At 45.8% G+C, this 23,089-nt stretch overlaps 1 protein-coding gene across 2 annotated transcripts in view; it reads left to right on the top strand.

Moving 5' to 3' along the window:
- Positions 1 to 22,699, top strand: part of PIP5K1B (phosphatidylinositol-4-phosphate 5-kinase type 1 beta) — a 305,766-nt gene extending 283,067 nt beyond the window's left edge. Inside the window, exons 14-15 of one of the 2 annotated variants that reach the window (XM_029921176.1) lie at positions 5,578 to 5,695; positions 21,970 to 22,699. In XM_029921176.1, the coding sequence (XP_029777036.1) occupies positions 5,578 to 5,695; positions 21,970 to 21,972 (121 nt within the window). In that variant the 3' untranslated portion in view covers positions 21,973 to 22,699. Of the gene's footprint in view, positions 1 to 5,577; positions 5,696 to 6,832; positions 6,938 to 21,969 lie in introns of those variants that run through there. The other variant, XM_029921175.1, reaches the window with a different exon arrangement.
- The last annotated feature ends 390 nt before the right edge of the window (positions 22,700 to 23,089 follow it).

The raw sequence follows: 23,089 nt of genomic DNA, 5'->3' as shown, positions 1-23,089 counted from the left end.
GCTGGGGCCGGGCAGAGAGAGAGGGAGACACAGAATCTGAAGGAGGCTCCAGGCTCTCAGCACAGAGCCTGAGACGGGGCTCAAACTCACAAACCAAGAGATCATGACCTGAGTTGATGTCGGACGCTTAACCGACTGAGCCCCCCAGCCTCCTTTTTCTTAACTTTTCAAGGAAGAAGAACATGTTTGCTTGTAAAGCGTGTTCTGCCTACTTTTCCCCAAACCTTCCTGGCCGTCATTACTCTCCTGGAGCAAAGATCTGTGCGGTTCCATCCAACCCCATATCCTGCCTTTGCATCTGCTGGATCTTTGCATTAACTTTCCAGCCCCCAGGCACATCTGCCGTCACTACATCAGTTTCTGCAATGGCCTATTTCTAAAGCGTGACTTGGGCAAGTTACTTCACCGCGCTCTCCCTGGACCTCAGTTTCCTCCTCTGTGAAGTTAGAGGTGTTGGCTGACAAGTACGAGAGAGGCAGACAGACGTGAGGTAAGCGGGCAGAAGAGACCGGTAGGAAGCAGAGAGCGGTGGGCACCCTGGAGAATGGGCCAGACGTGCCCAGTTTAAAGCAGCAGGTGCAGCCTCCCTTCTACCAGAAACGTGGGCTAAGAGTTGCCAGCTGTGGAAAACTCGGGTTTTCTTTGGTGGGGGGGCTTCCTGTTTCCTAATTTAGCAATAACTCAAACTATAAAATCCTCTTTGGGCCCACGGCACACTTCTGCCAGCCACATCGGTTCTGGGGGTTGGCAGGCCACAGGCTCTGAGCAAGACGTCCTTCAGGATGGAGGTGCTTGGACCTGTGCAGTGCACCACACCAGCGCTGGTCCTGTGCCCTGGCAGAGGGTCCCCCGGGCTCCGGTGGACCTGCACACAAGGTCTCTTCGCCCCACGCCATGCCGTCCAGAGCCCAGTGCTCTCATGTTGCCCTGTGTGCTGGAATTTTCTCTCTTAGGAGAAAGAAAACATTTTCTGAATTATAGCTAGATTAATCGGGGATGTACTCCAAACAGTTCAAAAGTTTATTCTGTCAGATTTCTGATATTTCTGGACTATGCCCTGAGAGATCAAGTTTAAAATCACAATCCTTAGGTGCCTCGTGAAACTTTTTTCCCCAGTATTAAGATGTTTCACATACTATAAAATTGACCCATGTAAACTGTAGAGTTCTGTAGCTTGAATATATTCACAGACTTGTGTAGGACTAGAATCTAATTTTAGAGCATTCTCAATGTCCCAGAAAGAAAGTCCACACCCGGGAAACCTGGGTGGCTCCGTTGGTTAAGCATCTAAGTCTTTCTTTTTTTTAATGTTTATTCATTTGTTTTGAGATAGAACACACTTATGCAAGTGGGGAAGGGCAGAGAGAAAGGAAAGGAGAGAATCCCAAGCCGGATCCACACTGTCAGCACACAGCCCAACACGGGGCTCGATCTCATGAACCATGAGGTCATGACCTGAGCTGAAATCAAGAGTCCGGCACTTAACCAACTGAGTCACCCAAGCATGGCAAGCACCCGACTCTTGATTTCGGCTCAGGTCGTGGTCTCTGTGGTTTGTGAGATCGAGCCCCAAGTCTGCTCCCTGCTAACGGCATGGAGCCTGCTTAGGATTCTCTCTCCCCTTCTCTCTCTGCCCCTCCCCCACTTGTACACCCTCACACATGGGTGTGTGCAAGCACGCACTCTGAAAATAGAAATAAACTTAAAAGAAAAACCTCCCTACCCAATAGTACTCATTCCCTGTGCTCCCACCCCCTCACCCCCACCCCCGGCAACCACTCATCTGCCTTCTGTCTCTTCTAGATTCACCTGCTCTATACGTTTCACATAAATGAAATCACACCATATGTGGTCCTTTAGGACCAGCCTCTTCCATTTAGCATAATGTTTTCTACATTCAACCATGTTGTCGAGCATCTCCGTCCTTATTTTATTGCTGAATGATATTCCATTGGAGGAGTTATTTATCCGTTCATCCACTGATGGACATTCGGGTTATGAACACATTGGGCTATTCTGAAGCATGCCTGCTGGGAGCATTCAAGTACAGGTTTTGGTGTGGACGTATGTTTTCATTTTTCTTGGCTATTTGGGTGTAGAATCACTGGGTCATATGGTTTTCAGGACCCACCACACTGCTTTCCACAGCAGGTACACCTTTCTGCATCATCCACAGTGTAGGAGAGCCCCCTGGTCCTCACCTCCTCTCGGCTCTTGTGATCATCTGACTTTTTCATAGCCAGCCCAGTGGGTGTGAGGTGGTATCTTGCTGTCAGTTTCATTTGCATTCCCTTAATGAGTGATGATGATGAGCATCCTTTCATCCGCTTGTTGGCCATTTGTAGGTCTTTGGAGAAGTGTCTGTTCAGATCCTTCACTCATTTTTTAGTTGGGTGATTTGCCATTTTATTATTTATTTATTTTTGATACTGAGAGAGACAGAGCATGAGAGGGGGAGGGGCAGAGAGAGAAGGAGACCCAGAACCGGAAGCAGGCTCCAGGCTCTTAGCTAGCTGTCAGCACAGAGCCCGATGCGGGGCTCGAACCCACGACCGTGAGATCTGACCTGAGCCGAAGTCAGAGGCTTAACCGATTGAGCCACCCAGGCGCCCTGCCATTTTATTATTTGAAGAGTTCCTTACATAACCTGGATTTAAGTCCCTTTGAGCCTCATTTTCATCCCTCAAATAAAATGACACTCAGAATATTCTATTGGAATAGGAAAGAGTCCTAATACATGTGAGCAGCAGTACAAATAGTGTGGGGGGTTTTTTTTGGATATCTGTTTGATTTTATCAAATTCGATCAGAAAACAACAGGAAATCTGGTACTTCTTGTTTTCTATAATCATAGTGTATATTAGCTAAAATAATTGATAAACATACCTGTTAAATTGCAAAGAACACTTTTTTTCCCCTCAACCGTGGTAGTAGCTTACTCATAGTTACCAAAAATAGAAGATAAATATTAGATTGAAAAATACCTAAGTTTACTCCTAGGGGAGTGACTGGGTCACAAGGGGACAGGAGAAAAAAGCAATTTTAACCCTACATGTGATGCCATTAAAAAATTAGAATTTTTTAAGAAAAATCACTTCCAGGGGCATCTAGCTGGTTCAGATCTCAGAGCGTGCAGCTCTTGATCAAGAGGTCAAGCTCCATATTAAGCATAGAGCCTACTTAAAAATCACTTCCGGAATCTTCTTGGGTATACCCTTAAATATCACAACTAAAATCTCAAACAGGAAGGGGAAAACGTAGTTTTGAACTTCATCAAATAAATTATTTGTTCATAAAATATCCCCATTAGAGATTTTTTAAATTACATACAAATAAGATAGGAGCCATAAAAATGGGGATAAAAGTCATACCACACTCATGTTGTCTGACCACCGTGGCTCTTGCTTTGATGTTTAAGTAGATAAATCATTCATCTTTTGTGAGTGACAGCACTCACAAAACAGCCAGTTTAAAGCCCATCACTGCATCCTTATTTTGATCCAGAAAAATCACTTGAGCAACATTCACAGCCAAAGCAGGCTCTTTTGAAGGCCGGCAGTTTACTAAACCAAGAAATCACTCAAGGTTTACAGTATGGGGCACCTGGGTGGCTGAGTCATTGGGTGTCCAAGTGCAGCTCAGGTCACAATCTCACCACTCATGAGTTCAAGCCCCGTGTGGGGCTTTGTGCTGACAGCTCAGAGCCTAGAACCTGCTTCGGATTCTGTATCTGCCCCTCCCCTGTTTGCGCGGTCTCTCTCTCTCTCTCTCTCTCTCTCTCTCTCTCAAAAATAAACGTTAAAGGTTTATCAAGCCAACAACTCCACGGAGAGAGGCCGCTCTCCCCCTGTTCTTTTAAGTCCCTCGGAACAACCTGCGTCCCATAGCGTGGGGCTTTTGAAAATGAAGCGGACTTCTTTACAGTGTCCAGAATATAAGAGAAAACCGGCCAGGCTTTGACCCCTTCCTTTTCACATTCTCCCACCTCACCACCTGATAGGCCCACAGGAGACTCCAATGCCCTCCTCACTACTTTGGCAGTATTTTTACAATTATTGTTTCAGTATCTTTTACGAGCAGAAAAAAATGCAAATGAACCCAATTTATTAAGACTCATACACATCTAGTGATCTTTTTTAATGTTGAAAAGGTCAGGATTTCTAGCTATTTGACATAGCTTCAAACACGTACGGAAAGAAAAATGAGGGGTAGTCCCCAAGTAGGGAAAGGCAGGGGACTAGAAGGTTCTCGTCAGTCTCCGGTTGAGCTGGGAGGCTCCAACAAAAAGCTCAGAGGATGGCTTCAGTCTAGAGTTCTCAGAAGGGGGAGTGGGACAGGGCCCCGCGGGTGTGCCTCGACCCAGGGGAGGTGAGAAGGGGCCATCTTCCATGCTCCTGCTCTCAGCCCCTTGGCAGATGGGCTCCACCTGGCCATGGCCAGCCCCTTGCCACACCCACCTGGCCCCCATCACCCTCTCTTACTATGGCTGTTGGTGACATCACGTTCTTGCAAAACCTTCCCGTAGAAAATTCCCACAGTATAAAAATCTAATTTGCATATTCCTGAGCTCCTAGCTTAATCCCCAAGGTCAATACTATCAAAATGGACCAATTACTTCCGCCGGTACCAGTGACTCCCTTCATGACAAAACAAGGTGACTTTTCCTCGTACGTGACCCTCCAGTACAACCGTCTGCCCGCCTCCCTTGGCGTCTGCTGTCCTCGGCACACGTAGTCCGTCCTCATGAGCACGTCACTCGGCGCCCAGTGCAACTCAGTGTTCCCCGGAGCATAAGCCTCGGACCAGCGCACAAGCATCACCTTGGAGCTTATTAGAAATGCACACTGATGGGGCGCCGGGGTGGCTCAGGCAGTTAAATGTCCGAATCTTGGTTTCCATTCGGGTCACGATCCTGGGGTGTTGTGAGTTCAAGCGCCACATCCGGCTCTGCATGGACAGCGGTGGGGATTCTCTCTCGGCATCTCCCAAACTCACACTCCCTGTGTCTCAGATAAAATAAACTTAATGAAAAAAATGCAAGCTGGTGGGCTCTGGCTCAGATCTGGGGGTGCAGGACCTAGGAAATGGGGTTTTAACCAACCCTCCATGGGATTCTGATGCACATTTGAGAACCGAGTACAACTGGACTTTCCATGCCAAAGAGAACAGCAGAGAGAAGTCATCAGCACTGATGGTGCACAAGGTGAGCTTCGTAAACTCACAAAGCACGAATACTCCACATTGGAAAATGTAAGCAGGGGGAACCAATTTCTCAAAGGCAAAGCTGAGCCGTGTGTCTGTGGATTATATAGCTCCCCACCCTCCTGAGGCTGGGGACCCACAAATCACTTCTCAGAAATGTACAGTATCTAGACAGACAATCTACCGCTGGTGCCACCAAATTCCTTAAACTAAGTGAGCAGATCTCCAGGCGGGACCTTATTTCCTTCAAACTCTCAAAATCATTTTTTATCCTGAAAAGCCTTCCCAGACTCTACTCCGTTAGCCACAACGTTGCAAGTCTCCATGGATTTTTCTCTGGAAGCCACATGCTCATTATTCCTCTTTGTCTTTCCAGTAAAGGGTTACCTTCCAGTTCAACATTTACCTTGGAAGAGGGGACCATCTACTTGACCTCGGACCCCAGTGCTCTGGAAATGCAGGATGACAATGCCTCCGTGCTCGATGTCTATTTAGTAAGTCGTTTTGATATCTTCTCCTTCCCTTATGGTTGACAGATGGACCCCGGCCTCAGCTGACTCAGGAACAGCCCCCCTAAGACCAGACACACTTGGGTTTTCGAACAGGGTGCTCTGTCACTTTTACAAATGGTGTGTTTCCATAAGCCATGCTCTCTGACAGTTGTTATAGGACATTCCACTAAAGACCGTATAGGGGATGCAAAATCAGTGTATGTAATAAGGGAATGAGCCCCCTGCTCATGAGGCAAAGGGGGCCCCTCCATGTTCTTCCCAACAAAGTCAGGCCACCTCTGACGCAACTGTATCCTCCTGTGTGTGAATGTTCTCGAGTTCTGGGTTACTGCCTTGGTAAACTGGTATCTTAAGAGGCCCAGAACGGGGTTGAGGGGAGAACCTGAAGTCAACACTCAGGAATCTTGGCTCTCACCAGCCAGCTGCATGATCTGTACAGGAACCCCTCTGTGTGTCCTTATTTGCCAAAGGAGGGAAATAAGGCCTGCCTCCCCGGGCTACGTGGAGAATCAGGAGTGATCAGGGTGTGGACACACTTTGGTGCCTGCCAAGTTGGCTGCAGTGGCTTGACTGAATATAAGAGGAGGGCTACAAAGGTACATGTGGACTAAACCGGAAAAAAGAAGAAGGGTGCTTTCCCTCCCAAGTGCACCCCGCACTCATTCTCCAATCCTTGTACACCTGCACAAAACCCCATGACACAGGCCGGGTGTTGGTTTCAGGTTTTCCACTCAAGCTTTGGCACACCGATGTGTGCAAGCTCCATGCTGGGAACCAGCACAGGACGCCCCCCCCCCCATGCTGCCATTTTACACTTCATATGCCCCAGCCTAGCCCTTGAGTCCCTCACATCTAGTCTGCAGGGCATCAGTCACCAAAAATGCTGCTCATTAACCTGGAGGCCTCCCGTGGCCTCCCCCCCACCCCCCGGAGTCAGAGCCAAGGTCCTCATGGCCCTGCATAGTCTGATTCCACCCCCACCCCCACCCCGCCCTGTCTCTCTGACCTCCTTTCCCTGCCTCTGCCTTTTTTGCTGATACCATTCCAACCCCTCTGGCCTTGGTGTTCCTCCCGTAACCAAGCACATCTCTGCCTCAGGACCTTTGCATTTCTACTTAGGGTCTGGACACGCTTTCTTTGTTGTTTGATGCTTGCTCCCTCACTTCTTCAGTCCCAGCTCAAATGTCTCCTCAGGTAAGCTTGCTCTGACCTCTCATATAAACTAGAAGCCCTCTCCCCACAACAGTCATTGTGAAAGGACTTTTTTTAATAACCTCTGAAGATCCTGATTGTAGCACTAGAATTTTTTCTTCCATTGGGCAACACTCCTCCCAACACTGCTCACCCGCTTTTTAAAGTAAGGTATGGTATATTGTAAAATCCTTACAGAAGAGTTGGTTCCTCTGTACCACCAAGAAGATAGGGAATTAAATAGGAAAAAAAAAAGCAGTTTATAGTAATGTTTTGGTCGCATGGTAAGTTTGGTTCTATCCAGAAGTAGCAGACGGGAAATCTCTGATGAAAGACCAAGTGAAATCTCACCTTCATGAACTAAGAGTTCATGCCCTTTGTGTGTTTCTCTTAAAATCCAGATTTGCACCAGCTGGAGGCATGGGACACTCCTGAGCGGAGTATAAGGTCAGCAGCTGGGTAAACGGCCTGCCCGTGCCGGCCCTGATCTGTTACCTTATTCCTATGGTAGGACGCTGGTCTCATTAGCCATTTCTGGTGTTCCTCCTTGGGATTATCAGTTTCATTCATAAGCAGACTGCGTATGTGTTTTTATCATTGTCTAACTGTACTGTGCTTCTTCCGTGCCTTTCTTGGACACAGAGCAGGAAAACGTCTCAGGAAGCCACAATATTAATGGTTGGTTGTACTGAGAAGACTTGAGCACCAGTTAGAAACCAAGGGATCTGGGTGTTTAGAACTGAAAGAGGCAGTGGTGACAGTTGGCTGGCGCCTGTGGTTCCCAAGCAGAGGAAGTGAGAGCAATCCGGCAGCGGGGGGCTTACAAATTCTCACCAAGCTTGGAGAAAAGCTGATGGAGCCTAATCCTGTTTTGTAGCTACTCGCCAGAAGCCACTTAACATTTTTCAGTGTTGCCTACAAGCCTGGCAATGTCCTAAATAGTTTGTCTTAAGCCGTTTAATCCCCACAACCGCGATGAAGCAGATGGAGCTCCGTTTTACAGAAAGATGATCAGTTCGCCCCCAAGTTATGCAACGAAACAGTAACTGATTTGGCGCTGGGATTCCAGCCAGTGGGGTCCAGCCTAAAACCTTTCACTTCTTTCCATCTCACTGTTGTTCATTTCAGTACATTTCTATCAAAATGATTTTCCAAAACAAAAACCAATGAGAAGAACAGGAGTGCTTTACCTCTTTAAAATCCCTAACTTCTGGTTTGGAAGAAGTGGCTGGGTTCTCGGGTCTGTGTCTGTGCTAGTCTCTTGTGATCAGGCACGTCTTCCTTCGGCACTGTGTGCCCATGAGGGGGCATGGGAATGAAAAGGCAGGTGACATCTTCATATTATTTACAAAGACCTGATGGAACCCCAGGAATGGTCACCCCCCCCCCCCCCGCACTGTCCTAATCCTTTAAGGGAGTGCCTTCCCCTGCTGAACCCAATGGGACACAGAAATGGGCACCCGGGTTCTGTGCCTGTCTGCCTCTCACCAATCATGGCCTTTGAATTGCCTACCCTTTTGGGGCCTCAGTTTTCTCATCTATAAAATGGATCGTTATATCACCAGCTCTGACCTTCCTGGACTTCCTCAGAATTACCTGGAATTACAAATTCCAAATTACAGAATTTACATGGTAAAGAAAAGGAGGCTTTACCAGAGTCACGACAGTGGTTTCTCCAAATTTTGCTGTTTCATCGTATCCTCTACCTTAAACCTTCGTGGTATTTAAGCTTAAATTTTTTGGCAATACATCTAGAAAGTTCTGCACCATTAATTTGTCATTCCAGGTTGTGTTTTCACGCTGGAGGTTTTTATGTTTTATTTCGCGTGCTCTTTTGGGTTCGGAAAGGATGCAGTTCATTGGCCCCCCCTTCACGATTTCCCTGTGCCTCTGCATTCTGAAAGAGGGAAGGGAAAAGGTAAGAAGGGCAGACCTTTGTTTACCTTCCTCTGGCCCTCCTTAGAATCCTCCTCAAAGGCATCCTTACTTGAAGAGCAGTCAGAGGCTTCCATTTTGACATGGTCCACAGCGTTGTATCCAGACATAGATATATCTCTTGTCATGTTTCCCCTTTAAGATAGTGTTCCTCTATTGGTAGATATCACCTAATCCCCTGGTGTTATTTGTATACGAATATATAATATGGTGTAGATCTCTTAAAAATATATAGGATTTAAAGCCCAATGATGTCTGCACACCGGGAGACCCATGAAATTCCTTTGAAGGATGCACCCACATTATACGCTTGTCAGTTCAGCCAGCGGGTTTGCTTTCCGCTGTGATCTGACATGAAATTGAAAGCATCGTTTACCTAAAAAGGCAGCTAATTGTCCAGCCACCTTACTAAAGCACTGGGTTCAGATTCCATGTTCCAATGATCCTGCATCGCTTTGAAAAGGCCATTGACCTTCCCTCCACAGAGAGTTCCAGGCTCTCTGACTCATTTAAAGTATTCAAATCGAGGGAGGGGTTTTTGAAGAGGATCTTATCCGGTGACCAAAGATGCCTTTGCCCTTCAATAGTGAGTGGACGGCACAGGTGAGGGTACTGAAAACGGGCCGTCATGCAGTCTTCCGATCAGAGCTGGATTCCACTTTGTGAAAAGTCTCAGCCTCAGGCACTGACGCCGTTGCATGGCTGTGATTTCACTTCCTAAGGCAGCTTCCTTGCCTGATGCAGAATGCATGAAGGGGAAGGGGAAGGTCACAGGACACAGCTGAAAAAGGTTACGGGTCTGACCGGCCGCACAGGGATGGGGCCGTGGGGGATCATGGGATTGCTTCGTTGAGAATACAGAAGTTTGAAAGATGCCACCCAACAATACCTTTCTTCTCTTTGGTCTCCAGGCTCTACCCTTTTCTTTCTTACACTTTCCCTATCAACACCCTCTCCACAATGCGCCCTTGCATTCAGAGCGGTCTCTCTTCCAGGGGGCTGTTTGAAGTGCAAAAATAGCTGTGGGCCAAGGAGAAGAAACGGCTAAGCCACTTCTTAGCCTTGCCGGGATGGGAGATTAATGCTCTGACGTGCAGCTGCCGGACAGCTTGATTCTTTAATGTGTCTGTAGGGTGGCTAATAATACTCTTTGATCACAGGACGAAGAGTGGCAGAGAAGTGAAAATGATTGAATTAACAGCTTACCGGAGCATTATGTATCAGAAAAGCCTGACAAAAAAAAGAAGAAAAACACTTTAAATTAGGTCACGGGGGTCTTAGAAAATCCACGGGCGCTTCCTGGCACGAGAAACCGCATTTGTGGATTTTGCTTCACTGGCATTGAGCTAAAAGACTTGTACGCAGAGTAGCAGGTCCTTTTAATCACTCCCATTATAGCCAGAGTGGCTGCAGCCAGGGGTGTTGATTTGAAACGGGCGATTCTACTGCTTCTTAGCATAGAGCTACAGTCCCCATTGGCCAAAGAGGCTGCTTGGGGTTTTGGTAGATTTTAGTGAGACCAGAGGAGGAGGAGGAGGAGGAGGAGGAAGGGCCAACCACGGCCCTTAGCTTGTAAGGCATTTAACCAGAATGCCATTTCCTTCCGCCATATGACCACATTGGGAAGAAATGGAGGGATTTCAGCAAGAGTGAAGTAGCACCCTTTGCTTATTCCGAGAAATGCTTGCCCCCCTCAGACACGCAGAAGAACAGAACACATCAATCCCAGTGCCTGGACCTACGGCAACTATCACAGTTTTCAAATTAATGAGGTCATCCATCGGTCTGGGAGAGGACTCCCCCCATAGGATCCTGGTTTAAAAAAACAGAACCAACGGTATTAAACTACTGTTTAAGGATTAGCTAAGGGCATTGGTAGTCACCCAGGCATACTGGCTTTTCAGTTAAATTATACCCAGAATTAGCAATTGAATGAGTTTGCGGGGATGGTAGCAGATTTTTTTTTTCTGTTGGGTCCTAGGTTTGTGGGACTCCTGGCCTCACTGGCCAGCTTGATTTCTGCCTTCAGGTCAGCTCTGCACGTGACCTTGCCTGAGGCACCTCCATGCTCGGCACCCCAGGAGTCACCCCATCATTTCTCCATCTTTGCCTCCTTTGCACCTCTTGGGCAAAGAGAATGGTCTCCAATGCTGTGAGCGTGGAGGCCGCCAGGCCTAGAGGCTGTACAGAACAAACTCAAAATGAACCCACATTAGGAACAGATGAGTTTAAAGAAAGCAAATTAAAACCTATTCATGGACCGAGTGAACAGGGCTGCCCTCATTCATACCATTTTGCTCTTGTGGGATCCGAGGAAGAATGGGGCCAGTGGGGTACAAGGAAGGATGTGTACCTACTATGCACTGTGTAGAAATAAAGAAGGCCTCCCCGAGTGCGGTGGATGTTAGGAGGACGCTTGAGTGGGGATCTGAGGCCTTTGGTCTGTCTCCACCCGTTAGCTTCCGAGGGCTGCCCTAAAACCACGTGCCCATATCTGGGTGGCTGAATCAGAAATGTATCATCTCCCCGTTGTGGAGGCCCCAAGTCCGAGATCAAGGTGTCAGCAGGGTGAGGCTCCGTGGGAAGGTTCTAAGAGGGGATCCTTCCTCACTTCCTCCAGCTTCGGGTGGCCCCGCGCGTTCCGTGGCATTCTTTGCGGTGCAGCACTCATGTCTGCCTGTGTCTTGCACGGAGCCTTGTCTGTGTGTCCCCCTTCTTCTTGTGGACCGGAAAGCAAAGCTAAAACGAACCCCAGAGAGGCTGCTACCACCCACGCATGCAGGAATCCGGCTGGGGACTGTTTTCCCCTTTTCAGCAAGCCCTGCTGCCACCTAGTGGTGGAAAGGCACCTCTGACCACAGGGCGCAAGAAGTGACGCAAGTCCTTGAATCCTAAGAGCAAGTGTGCCGTTCAGTGGGCGCTCTCCGCACTGTGGACTTGGTGGCAGGTCCTCCATGCTGTGTGCGCACAGTCCTCAGGGCCACGTCCTCTAGGGGACGAAGGCAGCGGCCTCAGACGGCCCGGCCCCTGCCACTTTCCAGGTTGCTCTGCAGTTCGCGGTCATGAGCAGGTGCACCTACAGGGGCTCATCTGCCCCAGGATCCAAGCAGGAGCTCCTCAGCTGTCAAGGTCAGTTCTTTCCTGGCCTCTTGGAAAAGCCCCCTCAGCCTTTCGGGGATTCAGCATTTTAAAAATGCCCTTCTTACTGTTTAAGCAGCAACTTTATAAGATGATTGACAAATAGAAGGTGGAAAAACCCTTGTCTTCCCTTTGAATCTTTGACAAGCCGCCCCTTACAGCCTCTCAACCCCTAGGTGGCTGTACTCTCCCGTGAGGGGTAGGATTGAATATTTTCTAGATTTCAACTTGAAAAAAAAAAACACTTTCTACAGCCCAGGAATGGCTGCCACATTGGTTTTCTAGGGCTGCTGCAATAAAGTACCACCACCAAGGAAATTTATTGTCTCCCAGTTCTGGAGGCCAGAAGTCAGAGAGGAGGGTGGCGGTGGGGTTGTGTCCTCCTGAGGGTCACGGGGCAGGGATCTGTCCGGACACCTCACCTTGGCTTGTAGGTGGCTGTCTTCGCCCTGTGTGTTCACGTGGTCTTGCCTCTGTGTGTGGGGGACTTAGTGTCTAGGCTTCCTTGTTTGGTAACGGCTTCCATCACATGAGGACTCCCCTCAGACCTTCTTTTAAGTTCGTTCTCTCTCTAAAGACCCTTACCTCCAAATAGGGCCACATTCTGAGGAACTGGCTGTTGACTCTTTTGGAGAGCTGCAACTGCACCCATGATTGCTTCTGTTGTCTCTTTATAAGAAAAATGGTAGCAGCAGAAGTGCAGAGACAGAAGCTCTTGATGGCGGAATAGCTCCCGGTTCCTCCCCCTGGAGGCCGGGGGCCTCTGTGCGCCTTCCTTCCCTGCAGAAGTCCACCAGAATCCCGTAGTCCCCTCCCCAGGTGGTGCTACTTTTCAGATGAAACCAAGAGTGATATTCCTGCTCCCAACATCTTCTCACTGTGGCATAAGCAGGGGTCAGAGTGAACTGGGTTGTGGCCCCAGAGTTATCGGCTCTATTAGGTGATAAGGTAACAGTTTTGGACTTAGAGTTAGCAGAGGTCACTCGAGTGCTGGGAAAGAACATAGAACTGTTAGCCCGTAGACCTCACTGATGCCCTCGGGCTTCTGGGTTTTTGGAAAACAAATTCATCAGCAGGGAACTGTGTTCAAACGGTGCAGCCACAAGAACAGTTTAAAAACTGAGAGGCCATAGTCTTAAATTCATTCCCATGAGACGTGCCCAGGGAGTGCCAGCTTGTTCCTGGATCTGTTCTCCTCCAGGAGAGGCGCCTCTTCTGATTGTAGGTTTTACAGATTCAAGGCTTTTGGCAACTCTGCGTTGAAGCCTTTCGGTCCCATTTTTTCCAACAGCATTTACTCACTTTGTGTCTGTGTGTCACGTTCTGGTAATCTTTGCAATATTTCAAACTTTGTCAATATTTGTTTTAGGGATCTCGAATAGGTTTAGGGAGCCACTAACCACACCCACCTAAGACAGTGAACTTAATAAATGTGTGTGTGTTCCTACACCCCAATAGGCCGTTTCCCTCTGTCTCCCAGGGCCTTCCTATCTCCTGAGGCCTAATGGTATTGAAGTTAGAAGCCACAGGAGGGTTGTTAACTGGCTGAAGAGTCCAACTGAAAGGAAGCACCCCATGTTTCTCACTTTAAATCAAAAGCTAGAAATGATTACGCTTAGCAAGAAAGCCATTTTGGAAACTGAGATGGCCCAAAAGCTTGGCCTCCTGCACCAAACAACCGGGTCATGATTCAAAGGAAAAACTCCTCAAGGAAATTTTAAGTGCTATTCCAGTGCACACATAAGTTATAAGAAAGTGAAATGGTCGGGGCGCCTGGGTGGCTCAGTTGGTTAACCGTCTGCCTTCATCGTGGGTCATGATCTTGTGATTCTTGAGTTCAAGCTCCGCATCATGCTCTGTGCTAACAGCTCAGAGCCTGGAGTCTGCTTAGGATTCTGTGTCTCCCTCTTTCTGCTCCTTCCCCACTCATGCTCTGCCCCTTTCTCAAAAATAAGGAAACTTTTTTTAATTTTAAAAAGAAAGTGAAACAGCCATATTGCTGATAGGGAGAAAGTTCTAGTGGTCAGAATTAAAGACCATATCACCCCCAACATTCCCTTAAGCCAAAGCCTAATCCAGAGCAAGGCCCTGACTCTCTTCCATTCTGTGAAGGCTGAGAGAGGTGAGGAACTTATAGAAGAGAAATTTGAAGCCAGCAGGGGTTGGCTGATGAGGTTTAAGGAAGGAAGCCATTGCCATGACGTACAAGTACAAGGTGAAGCAGCAAGTGTTGATGTAGGAGCGTCAGCAAGTTCTCCAGAAGATCTAGATGAATTAAAATGGCTACACTAACCAACAGATTTTCAATGTGGATTCAACAGTCTTATAACGTATCATCTATGACTTATACAGCTCGAGGAGAGAGGTCAATGCCTGACTTGAAAGCTTTGAAGGACAGGCTGACCCTCTGGTTAGAGGCCCCTGTGACTTGAAGTTGAAAACCACTGTTCAGGTACCGTTCTGAAAATCCCAGGGCCCTTTAAGAATGATGCTAATTCTAGTCTTCGTGTGCTCTCTAAATAGAGCAAAGCCTAGATGACAACTTATCTGTTCACAACATGGTTTACAGAATATTTCAAGCCCACCATTGAGACCTACTGCTCAGGAAACAATATTCCTTTCAAAATATTACTTCCTCCTCATTCACAATGCACCTGGCCACCCAACAGCTCTGAGGGAGATGGACATGAAGATTGTGGCTTTCATGCCTGCTAACACAAATCCGTTCTGCAGCCCCTGGATCAAGGAGTCATTTTGAGTTTCAGGTCTCAAAAAACACAATTCATAAGGCCTTAGCTGCCATAGATAGTGATTCCTGTGATCTGGGCAGAGTAAATTAAAAATGTTCTGGAGAGATTTACTCGAGCCCATAAAAAACGTATGTGATTCATGGGAAGAGGTCAAGTTATCAGCATAAATACAAGTTTGGAAGAAGCTGATTCCGGTCCTGAAGGAGGACCTTGAGGAATTGAGGGCCTTCGCGGAGTCAGTGACTGCGGATGTGTTGGGAATCCCAGGAGGCCCAGAGCCTGAAGATGGGACTGACTGTCTGCAATCTCCTAGTAAAATCTGAACAGAGGAGTTGTTTCCTGTAGATAAGCAAAGAAAATGATTTCTCAAGATGGAATCTATTCCTGAAGAAGATACCGTGAAGACTGTTGAGATGAGAGCCAAGAACTTAAACTATTGTACACTGTTGATAAAGCAGCCGCAGGGCTTGAGAAGATTGGCTACGATTTTGAAAGAAGTTCAGCCCTGGGGAAATGCTGTCCACCAGCCCCACATCCTCCAGAGACAACGATTCATGAAAGGAAGAGTCAGTCCCTACAGCCGACTTCATTGTTGTCTTGTTTTAAGAAATTGCCAAGCCACGCCCACCTTCAGCCACCAGCACCTCCTTGGTCAGCATCAAGGGATGATCCTCCACCTGCAAGATGCCAGTTTTGCTGCAGGCTCAGATGATGGCTACCATTTTTAGTCAAAACGTGTTTTTTAATTAAGGTACATTCGTTGTGTTTTAGACATAGTCCTGTTGCACACTTAGCAGGCTGTGGTATACATGTGCCTTTTATGTGCCCCACAAAACCAAACAATTCCTCTGTTTCAGCCTTCACGTCCTTGCGGTGATCTGGCACCTAACCCCCAGCATCCCCGAGGGGCCCCTGTAGTCGCTCTGCTGGTTGGCATGGAGCTCTGATCATTTAACGGTTGGCAGGAGGCCGGGCACGCCCTGTGCTGCCAGCACCTCACATTTCGTCATTCTGCCAGATTGGGCACAATGTGGTAGTTTTCATCCTAGCTGGACGTGCCCAGGAACGGTTCACAGTCTACCTCACAGGCTCTTGGGGAGAGGTCTACAGTCTCTGGTTCTTAGGAGAGTATTTTCACCTTGGATTCCAAGCCTACTTTTTTTTTTTTTTTATAAGTGTCCAGGTAAGCTGTTTGGACCATAGCTTCTCTAAGGTTCCCTCCATCTGAGATGCCTTAGTGGTGGTGTCACTTCACCTATTCACGCACTGTGTCCTTGTTTCTGTAGCTCTAGCCTGACCAGCTCTCTCCCCCCAAGAATATGGTGCGCTTTTGTATTCCTGCAGCTGTTGGACAGAGAAAGCCCCTCCAATCTATCTTCAAGTGATCGTGCCTTGTGAACTAACCCCCAACATAGAATAGGCAGGAATACAATTAAACAAATATAGAGCCTCAGCTAAGAAAAGCGAGACAGGGGAGCTGCGGGGGATCCCAAGCTCCCCAGAGTCCAACAGACTGTTTTGTGTTTGAAATTCAGGGAGTTCTGGGAAATTAATCTAGTGAACCCAGAGCTGGAAGGGAGTCCAGAGCCAAGGGGTGAGGCATTGTAAGCCCTTTATGCGCATGTGCAGGGGCTTGGGGGGGGGGGGGGCTTTGGCTACAGTGAGGCAGGCTAGCTGCTGGGCTCACATGACAACAGAAGGAACATCAGCCAGAAGAAGAATAGAAAATATAAAGGAAACAGCAGGGCTGAGGTAGATGGAATTCAGACATTGCCTAAGAAATGGGGGCTTGGTGCAGAAAAAAGAAACAGGATTATTACCTGAATTAGGCTGGAGAGAAAAAAAAAATCAAAGCAGTAATTTCCTCACATATATGGTAGACAAAAATTTCAATTTGGAAGCAAAATGCAGTTGTATTTGGAAACCATACAAGGAGAGATCCTACTTCGGTGGGGCCCTTGGGCTATACCTCGAGGTAGCTTTAGTTAGAAAAGAGCATCTCCCCAAGGGCTCGTGGAAGCTGGAGACTTCACGGACCATTTAGTGCTGTTGATATTGGCCAGCTTGTGGAGCTTTGCCTGGCCACCACATTCTAGCTCTTACAAAAAAATTTTGGCTAAAGACTTCACAAAATGACAGTAAACACATGCCTATCAATAATTACTTTGGAGCATTTAGACCATTTACATTTAATCAGAAAACATAAGGTAGCAGCATACATAAAAGATCAAGAAAATCTATGTGCTGCCCCCAAGACCCTTCAGACTTACAGATACATACATCTAGACCAAGTGGAGGGATGGGGAAACGCCAATATCTTGATACAGTCTTTCTTTTAAAGTCTATTTTAACTAACAAGAAACAAAGAAGGGCATTACCATGACGATAAAGGAATCAATCCCACAAAATAATATAACGGTTGTAAACATCTATGCACCCAACATTAGACTGCTAAGTAAATAAAGCCAATACTAACAAACGTACAGGGAGAAATTTACAGTAATACAGTAATAGTAGGGGACTTGAACACTCTGCTTACGTCAATGGATAGATTATCCAGGTAGAAAATCAGTATGGAAACACTGTCTTCAAACAACACATTAGACCAGATGGATCTAAATATATACAGAACATTTCATCCCAAAGTATCTGAATACAAATTTTTTTCAAGTGCACATGGAACATTCTCCAGGACAGATCACACATTTAGGCCACAAATCAAGTCTCAAACTGAAAAAGACTAGAAAAAACACAAAATACATGGAGGCCCAACACCATGATACAAACAGCCAAGTGGATCAACAGAAGGAATCAAAGAGGAAATCAAAACACATGGAGACAAATGAAACTAAAAACAACTTTCCAAAGTCTTAGGGACGCAGCTAACACTTTTACAAGAGGAAAATTAATAGTGATACAGACTTTTCTCAAGAAAAAAATGCCTCAAAAAAAAATCTGGAGGCACCTGGGTGACTCAAGTGGTTAAGTGTCCAACTCTTGATTTCAGCTCAGGTCATGACCCCACATTTGTGAGATCAAGCCCACCCCCCACCCCCCGCCCCCATCAGGCTCCATGCCGACAGCCCAGAGGCTGGTTGGGATTCCCTCTCTATGTCTCTGCCCCTCCCCTGCTGGCTCACTCTCTCTCTTAAAATAAATAAACTTAAAAAAAATCTGACCTTTTACTGAAAGGAATTAGACAAAGAACAAACCAAGGCTAAGGTTAGTTAAAAGGCGGCGATAATATCAGAGCAAAAATTTTTAAAAATACACAAAAGGAAAGATGAAACCAAGAGCTGGATCTTTGAAAAGATAAATGAAAATGATAAACATTTATCCCTACTTACCAAGAAAAAAAAGACTCAAAATCAGAAACCAAAGGTTACAACCAACACCACAGAAATACAAAAGATTCAAAGAGTACTATGAAAGATTATATGGCAATAAATTGTACAACCTAGAAAAATAGACAAATTTCTAGAAGCAGTTTACTGACTCAATTTCATTGCTGGTAATCAAAAAAACTCCCCAAGAAAAGTCCAGGACCAAATGCCTTCCCAGGCAAATTCTACCCAAGATTTAAAGAAGCCTTAATACTTATTCTCCTCAAACTAGATCAAAAATTAGAAGAGGAAGGAAAGCTTCCAAGTACATTCTACAAGGCCAGCATTACCCTGATACCAAAACCAAAGATACTACAAAAAACAAACTATCTAAAGGCCAGTCTCTCTAACAGATGAAAAAATCTTCAACAACGTAATACCCAAAGCATTCTTAAGGAAAAACAAAACTGGAGATCTCACAATTTTAGATTTTGAGATATAAGGCTACAGAAATGAAAACAGTGTAGGATTATCATAAAAATAGACACACAGATCAATGGAACCATATAGAGGACCCAGAAATAAACCTATGCATTTATCATCAATTAATCTATGACAAAGGAGACAAGAATATGCAATGAGGAAAAGACTCTCTTTGATCAATGGTGCTGGAAAAACTGGACAGCTGCAGTGAGAGAATGAAATTGGATGACTGTCTCATGCCATACACACCTCACAAGTTGCTGTCTTTTGTGATATAATACCATGAAAATCTCATCTTCCGGGCGGGGATGGGGGAGGTGTGAAAATGGAGGTGCCCGCCTGTACGCCACATTGTGGAGAATCAACTCAAAGGCTTATCAGTTTCCTTGTAGGATCATCAGCCGGTGCTTCTGTCTTTCCAGTGACCAGTTAGAACTCGAGGGGTCTAGTTTGAAGGAAAATTCGAGCACACCCCCTACTGAATAAGGGGCTAATAAAATTGCTTTCTGCTGTGGCCAAGCAAAAAAACACGATGCTTTCAGATTCCACACAGGTTTAAAGACTTGTCCACCACTCTGTCTTATTACACTTGTAAATTAGCACAGAACAGACACATTTATGTAATCCATCATGTCATCCCAAGATTATGTTATGAAATAGAAGCTGGCAGTTCTTACCCCACATAGACATTCTTGTACCCTAGAGGCCCTTTAAACTTGGGTTTAAAGAAACTTCTACAAGACCTCCATTAAACAAAAAAAAAATTAGTGGCTATTAAAGACTTTTCATTGTTTTTAATAGTAAGGAGAGTATATTTCATTTTAAGTTTTCTAATGTTTATTTTTTAGAGAGATAGAGGGAAAGAGAGAGAGGAAAACTAGGAATCCTCAGCAGGCTCCAGGCTCTGAGCTGTCAGCACAGAGCCTCCTGTGGGGCCTGAACCCACCAACCATGAGATCATGACCTGAGCCAAAGTTGGATGCTTAACCAACTGAGCTACCCCAGCACCCCTAGAGAATGTATTAAATTATAAAGTCTCCTGTGGTTTGTTTTTTTTTTTTTACTAAATTATCAGTGTAATTAAATTTGAGAGAGACACTCAAATACTTTTTTTTTTTTCAAATAGTCAGTTAGGTATAAGAACTATTTACAATAAATTTGTTAACTGTATTTAATAAAATCTTTTGGTTTGAACCCAACTCTGGGATTTGTGGACATAGCCCACCATGACTGCCAAGTCCTCTCAGCTGGCCTGCATATGTCAAGTGCATTCTAGATTCTTCCTCTGCTCTCCCCCGAGGCTGATCAGGCTTAGACCTCAGGGACGGCCATCACCCCTCTTTCAGTGATGACTCTCTTCTTTACCTGGTCAGAATACCCTTCCAAGTCAAAGCTGAACTGCTTTCCATAAGTTTGTCATGGTTCTGGTCTTAGAGCCATTTAGTCGCACTCATCAGTTTCAACAGGAAATTGGACTCTTCACTGGGGTAGGACATGCTGGTCAGGGTGCCCAATGGGAAGAGACAGAGGAGGGTCAGGCTTTTGCTACTCTACTGCACACATTCTGATACTCCAACCTCTACCCTGAGGACCCAGGCCACTCTTGTTGAGGACACGGGTCCTAGGACTAAGTGAGTACCCAATTCTTCCTTCCCCGTGGTCAGCTTCAGCACCTGGACAACAGCTTTTCCACCCCATCTCTAGGTCTCTAGGAGACCAAAACGCCCAGGTTTGTAACTATTTTCATGGGGTCTTGGGTGTGGAGCCCTTCTGTGTTGCATCATCTTGGGCATGGGTCAAACTGGGTCCTGGCCTTCTCCAAGTTTGTCATTAGAAACCAGACACAGACCTCCAGCTGTGATCTAGAGAACATGAACAGAACGGTCGCCTCCTTTAGGCTTTTGTTTTTTAAGGCAGCAAGACTGATACAGCTGATCAGTAGGACCCTGTCATTTGAGGTGGATTTTTTTGTGTCCCTCATTAATATCCACTGCACTGAGGGATCAGACTGAGCCTGAATAAAGTCCACTTTACAGACATCTGTCCTGGGAATGTGGGTAGCTTCCGCTCTGCCCACTGCTACAGCTCACGACACCAGACCCTCTGGCTATTTTTGGAAGATGATTTCAGTATTAATTAGAGCATGTTGTACATTGAGGCAAGCATATCTTCCTAACTTAGATTAATGGAAACTAGTAAAAATTACAACTCTCCATAGGCTTAAATTAACTGACAAAATACTCCATTTTAAACAATGTTTGACATAGTCTCTTAATGATTTTCAGAATCATTTCCAACATTGTATTTGCTTTTTCAGTCTCCAAATCAAGGTTTTGGGCCACACATTCCAACAGCTCCAACCTTCTCAACTATTTTGAGGACAGAAGCACATGCCTGGCATTAAATGATCCAGATTTAATTTGTGTCCATACTGTGTGTGTGTGTGTGTGTATGTGTGTGTGTGTGTAACCACACTCACATACACACACACTATTTCCCCAAAGAAAAGTTCATCCCTTGCAACTACCCTACATGGTAGGATTTAGGACTCCCATTTTACAGCTAAAACAAGGTACAAAGAGGGCTAAGTAGGGTAGCCAAGATGGTTCTGTAGATTAGGCATCCCAACTCTTGATTTCAACTCAGGTCACAGCCTCGCAGTTCGTGAGTTCGAGCCCTGCGTCAGGCTTGTGCTGATGGTGCAGACCCTGCTTATGATCCTCACTCTCTCACTCATGTTCTTTCTCAAATAAATTAATGTAAAAAAGAAAGTTATATGAATAGCTCCTGTAGTTGTAGTCATTTGGAAATCACTAGATTTAACCCACTAGGTCTGCCTCTAAAAACTGAACACAGTACTGCCTCCCCATATAGACTTCAGTGTAACGGTCATAGATTGAACCTGCTGTCTCTGACCTTAAACGGTTACCATTTTAGGTTAAACATTTGCTGGATGTGTTTTTACTCCCGTCACGAGGACAGTGTTTGAAAATGAACACAGCACTCCTCAGTCAAGACCATGTTCAAGTTGTTCTGATTGGCTTCAGGCCTGCTCTAACAGCACCTGCCCAAAGCCCTGTGCACTTGGAGGTCGGGGGCGGGGGAGGGGTACCTTAGGCAGCGCCATTTCCTTCTGAGTCTTAGCACAGTGCTGTGCTGGCGCAGGAACTTGACACACCTCAGTGTACCAGGGTCTACCAGAGAAGCCAATGCTGTGGTCATCACAGAAGGACCCCGAGCCTGAGGCCCCCTCACTTCTACCTGCGCATTCCCCAGGCACAAAGCTTAGGCATAATCGTGACCTTGTGTTCCCTTTCATCAGGAGCAGTTACACATCAATGTCAGAACTTAGTCTTACAGCCGCTGACTTTCCTTGTTACCTCCCCATCATGTCTTACAGCTGCTTTCTTTTTTTTTTTTCCCCCTCACTTTCCAGTAAGTGAACATGGTGACCACTCCACAGTTGGGGAAGAGAAGTCTCTGCACTCCGGAATTATCCAGAGGAACTTGGCTGGCCCTCATGGCACACAAGAAATAATCAACTGGACTTAGGAGTTTGCAAAGTGTCGGGGGAACCTTGGCCCATAGGCTTATCAGCAGACGTGATGTGAAAAACATCACCCTATTCTGTCATTCGCTGTTGCTTGCTCAACTGTGAAGAACTGCATGAACTTATTTAAGCTGCTTTCTAGACCATTGCCAATCACCACTTTGGACTCGGAAGTGCTATTTTCCTATTGACACTTGCGCTATTTCATTCTGCATGCATCCAATGATTATACATGAGCAACATATGTAATCCGCTTATTTTTTTAAAAAATCCACCCATGCAAAATGGTAAATAAAGTACAAATTCCGCTTTTTTGCAAAATTATAATCATAGCCCATGTCATTAAAAGTTTAAATTGGTTTCATATAAAGATCAGTGTAATAGGTCTGCATATACTTTATAGAAAACTAGCTTCTATAAAGATTTTTTCACTGTTTACTAGTGAAATGAGAAAAGCAAAGCTATTTATAAAAGGCCTTATGTCGTGTACATATGTTGTCTTTGAAATATTTGTGATTTAGTTTATTGCTTGTAAAAGAGAAATTATATAATTTATTTAGTAAATACTATTGTAAACTATAGTTTTATTGACAGAAATAAAATATTTTGTTCTCAACTGTGGTAGTACATTAATTCTGATGGTTTATGGTCTAGGCATTTTTTTTTAATTAGTTAAAAACAGATGACCTTAGGCTCCTGGGTGGCTCAGTTGGTTAAGTGTCTGATCTCATGGTTCCTGAGTTCGAGCCCCACATCAGGCTCTGTGCTGACAGCTCAGAGCCTGGAGCCTGCTTCAGATTCTGTGTCTGTCTCTCTCTACCTCTCATTTGCTTGTGCTCGCTTGCTCGCTCGCTCTCTCTCAAAAAATGAATAAACTTTAATATTAAAAAAAACCTAGATATTTCTCCATTTTTAGATATTCAGGGATCCTAAATGGTCGAAGCAGAGAAAATTCTCTGGACCCTGAGAAAAGATACAGTAAGAGATTCTGCTCAATTTGTTCAAG

The sequence above is a fragment of the Suricata suricatta genome, chromosome 13 (genome assembly GCF_006229205.1).
Source record: "Suricata suricatta isolate VVHF042 chromosome 13, meerkat_22Aug2017_6uvM2_HiC, whole genome shotgun sequence".
Classification (NCBI taxonomy): domain Eukaryota; kingdom Metazoa; phylum Chordata; class Mammalia; order Carnivora; family Herpestidae; genus Suricata; species Suricata suricatta.
Note: the sequence above shows the minus strand (reverse complement) of the source record. Positions and strands in the feature narration are given on the sequence as shown.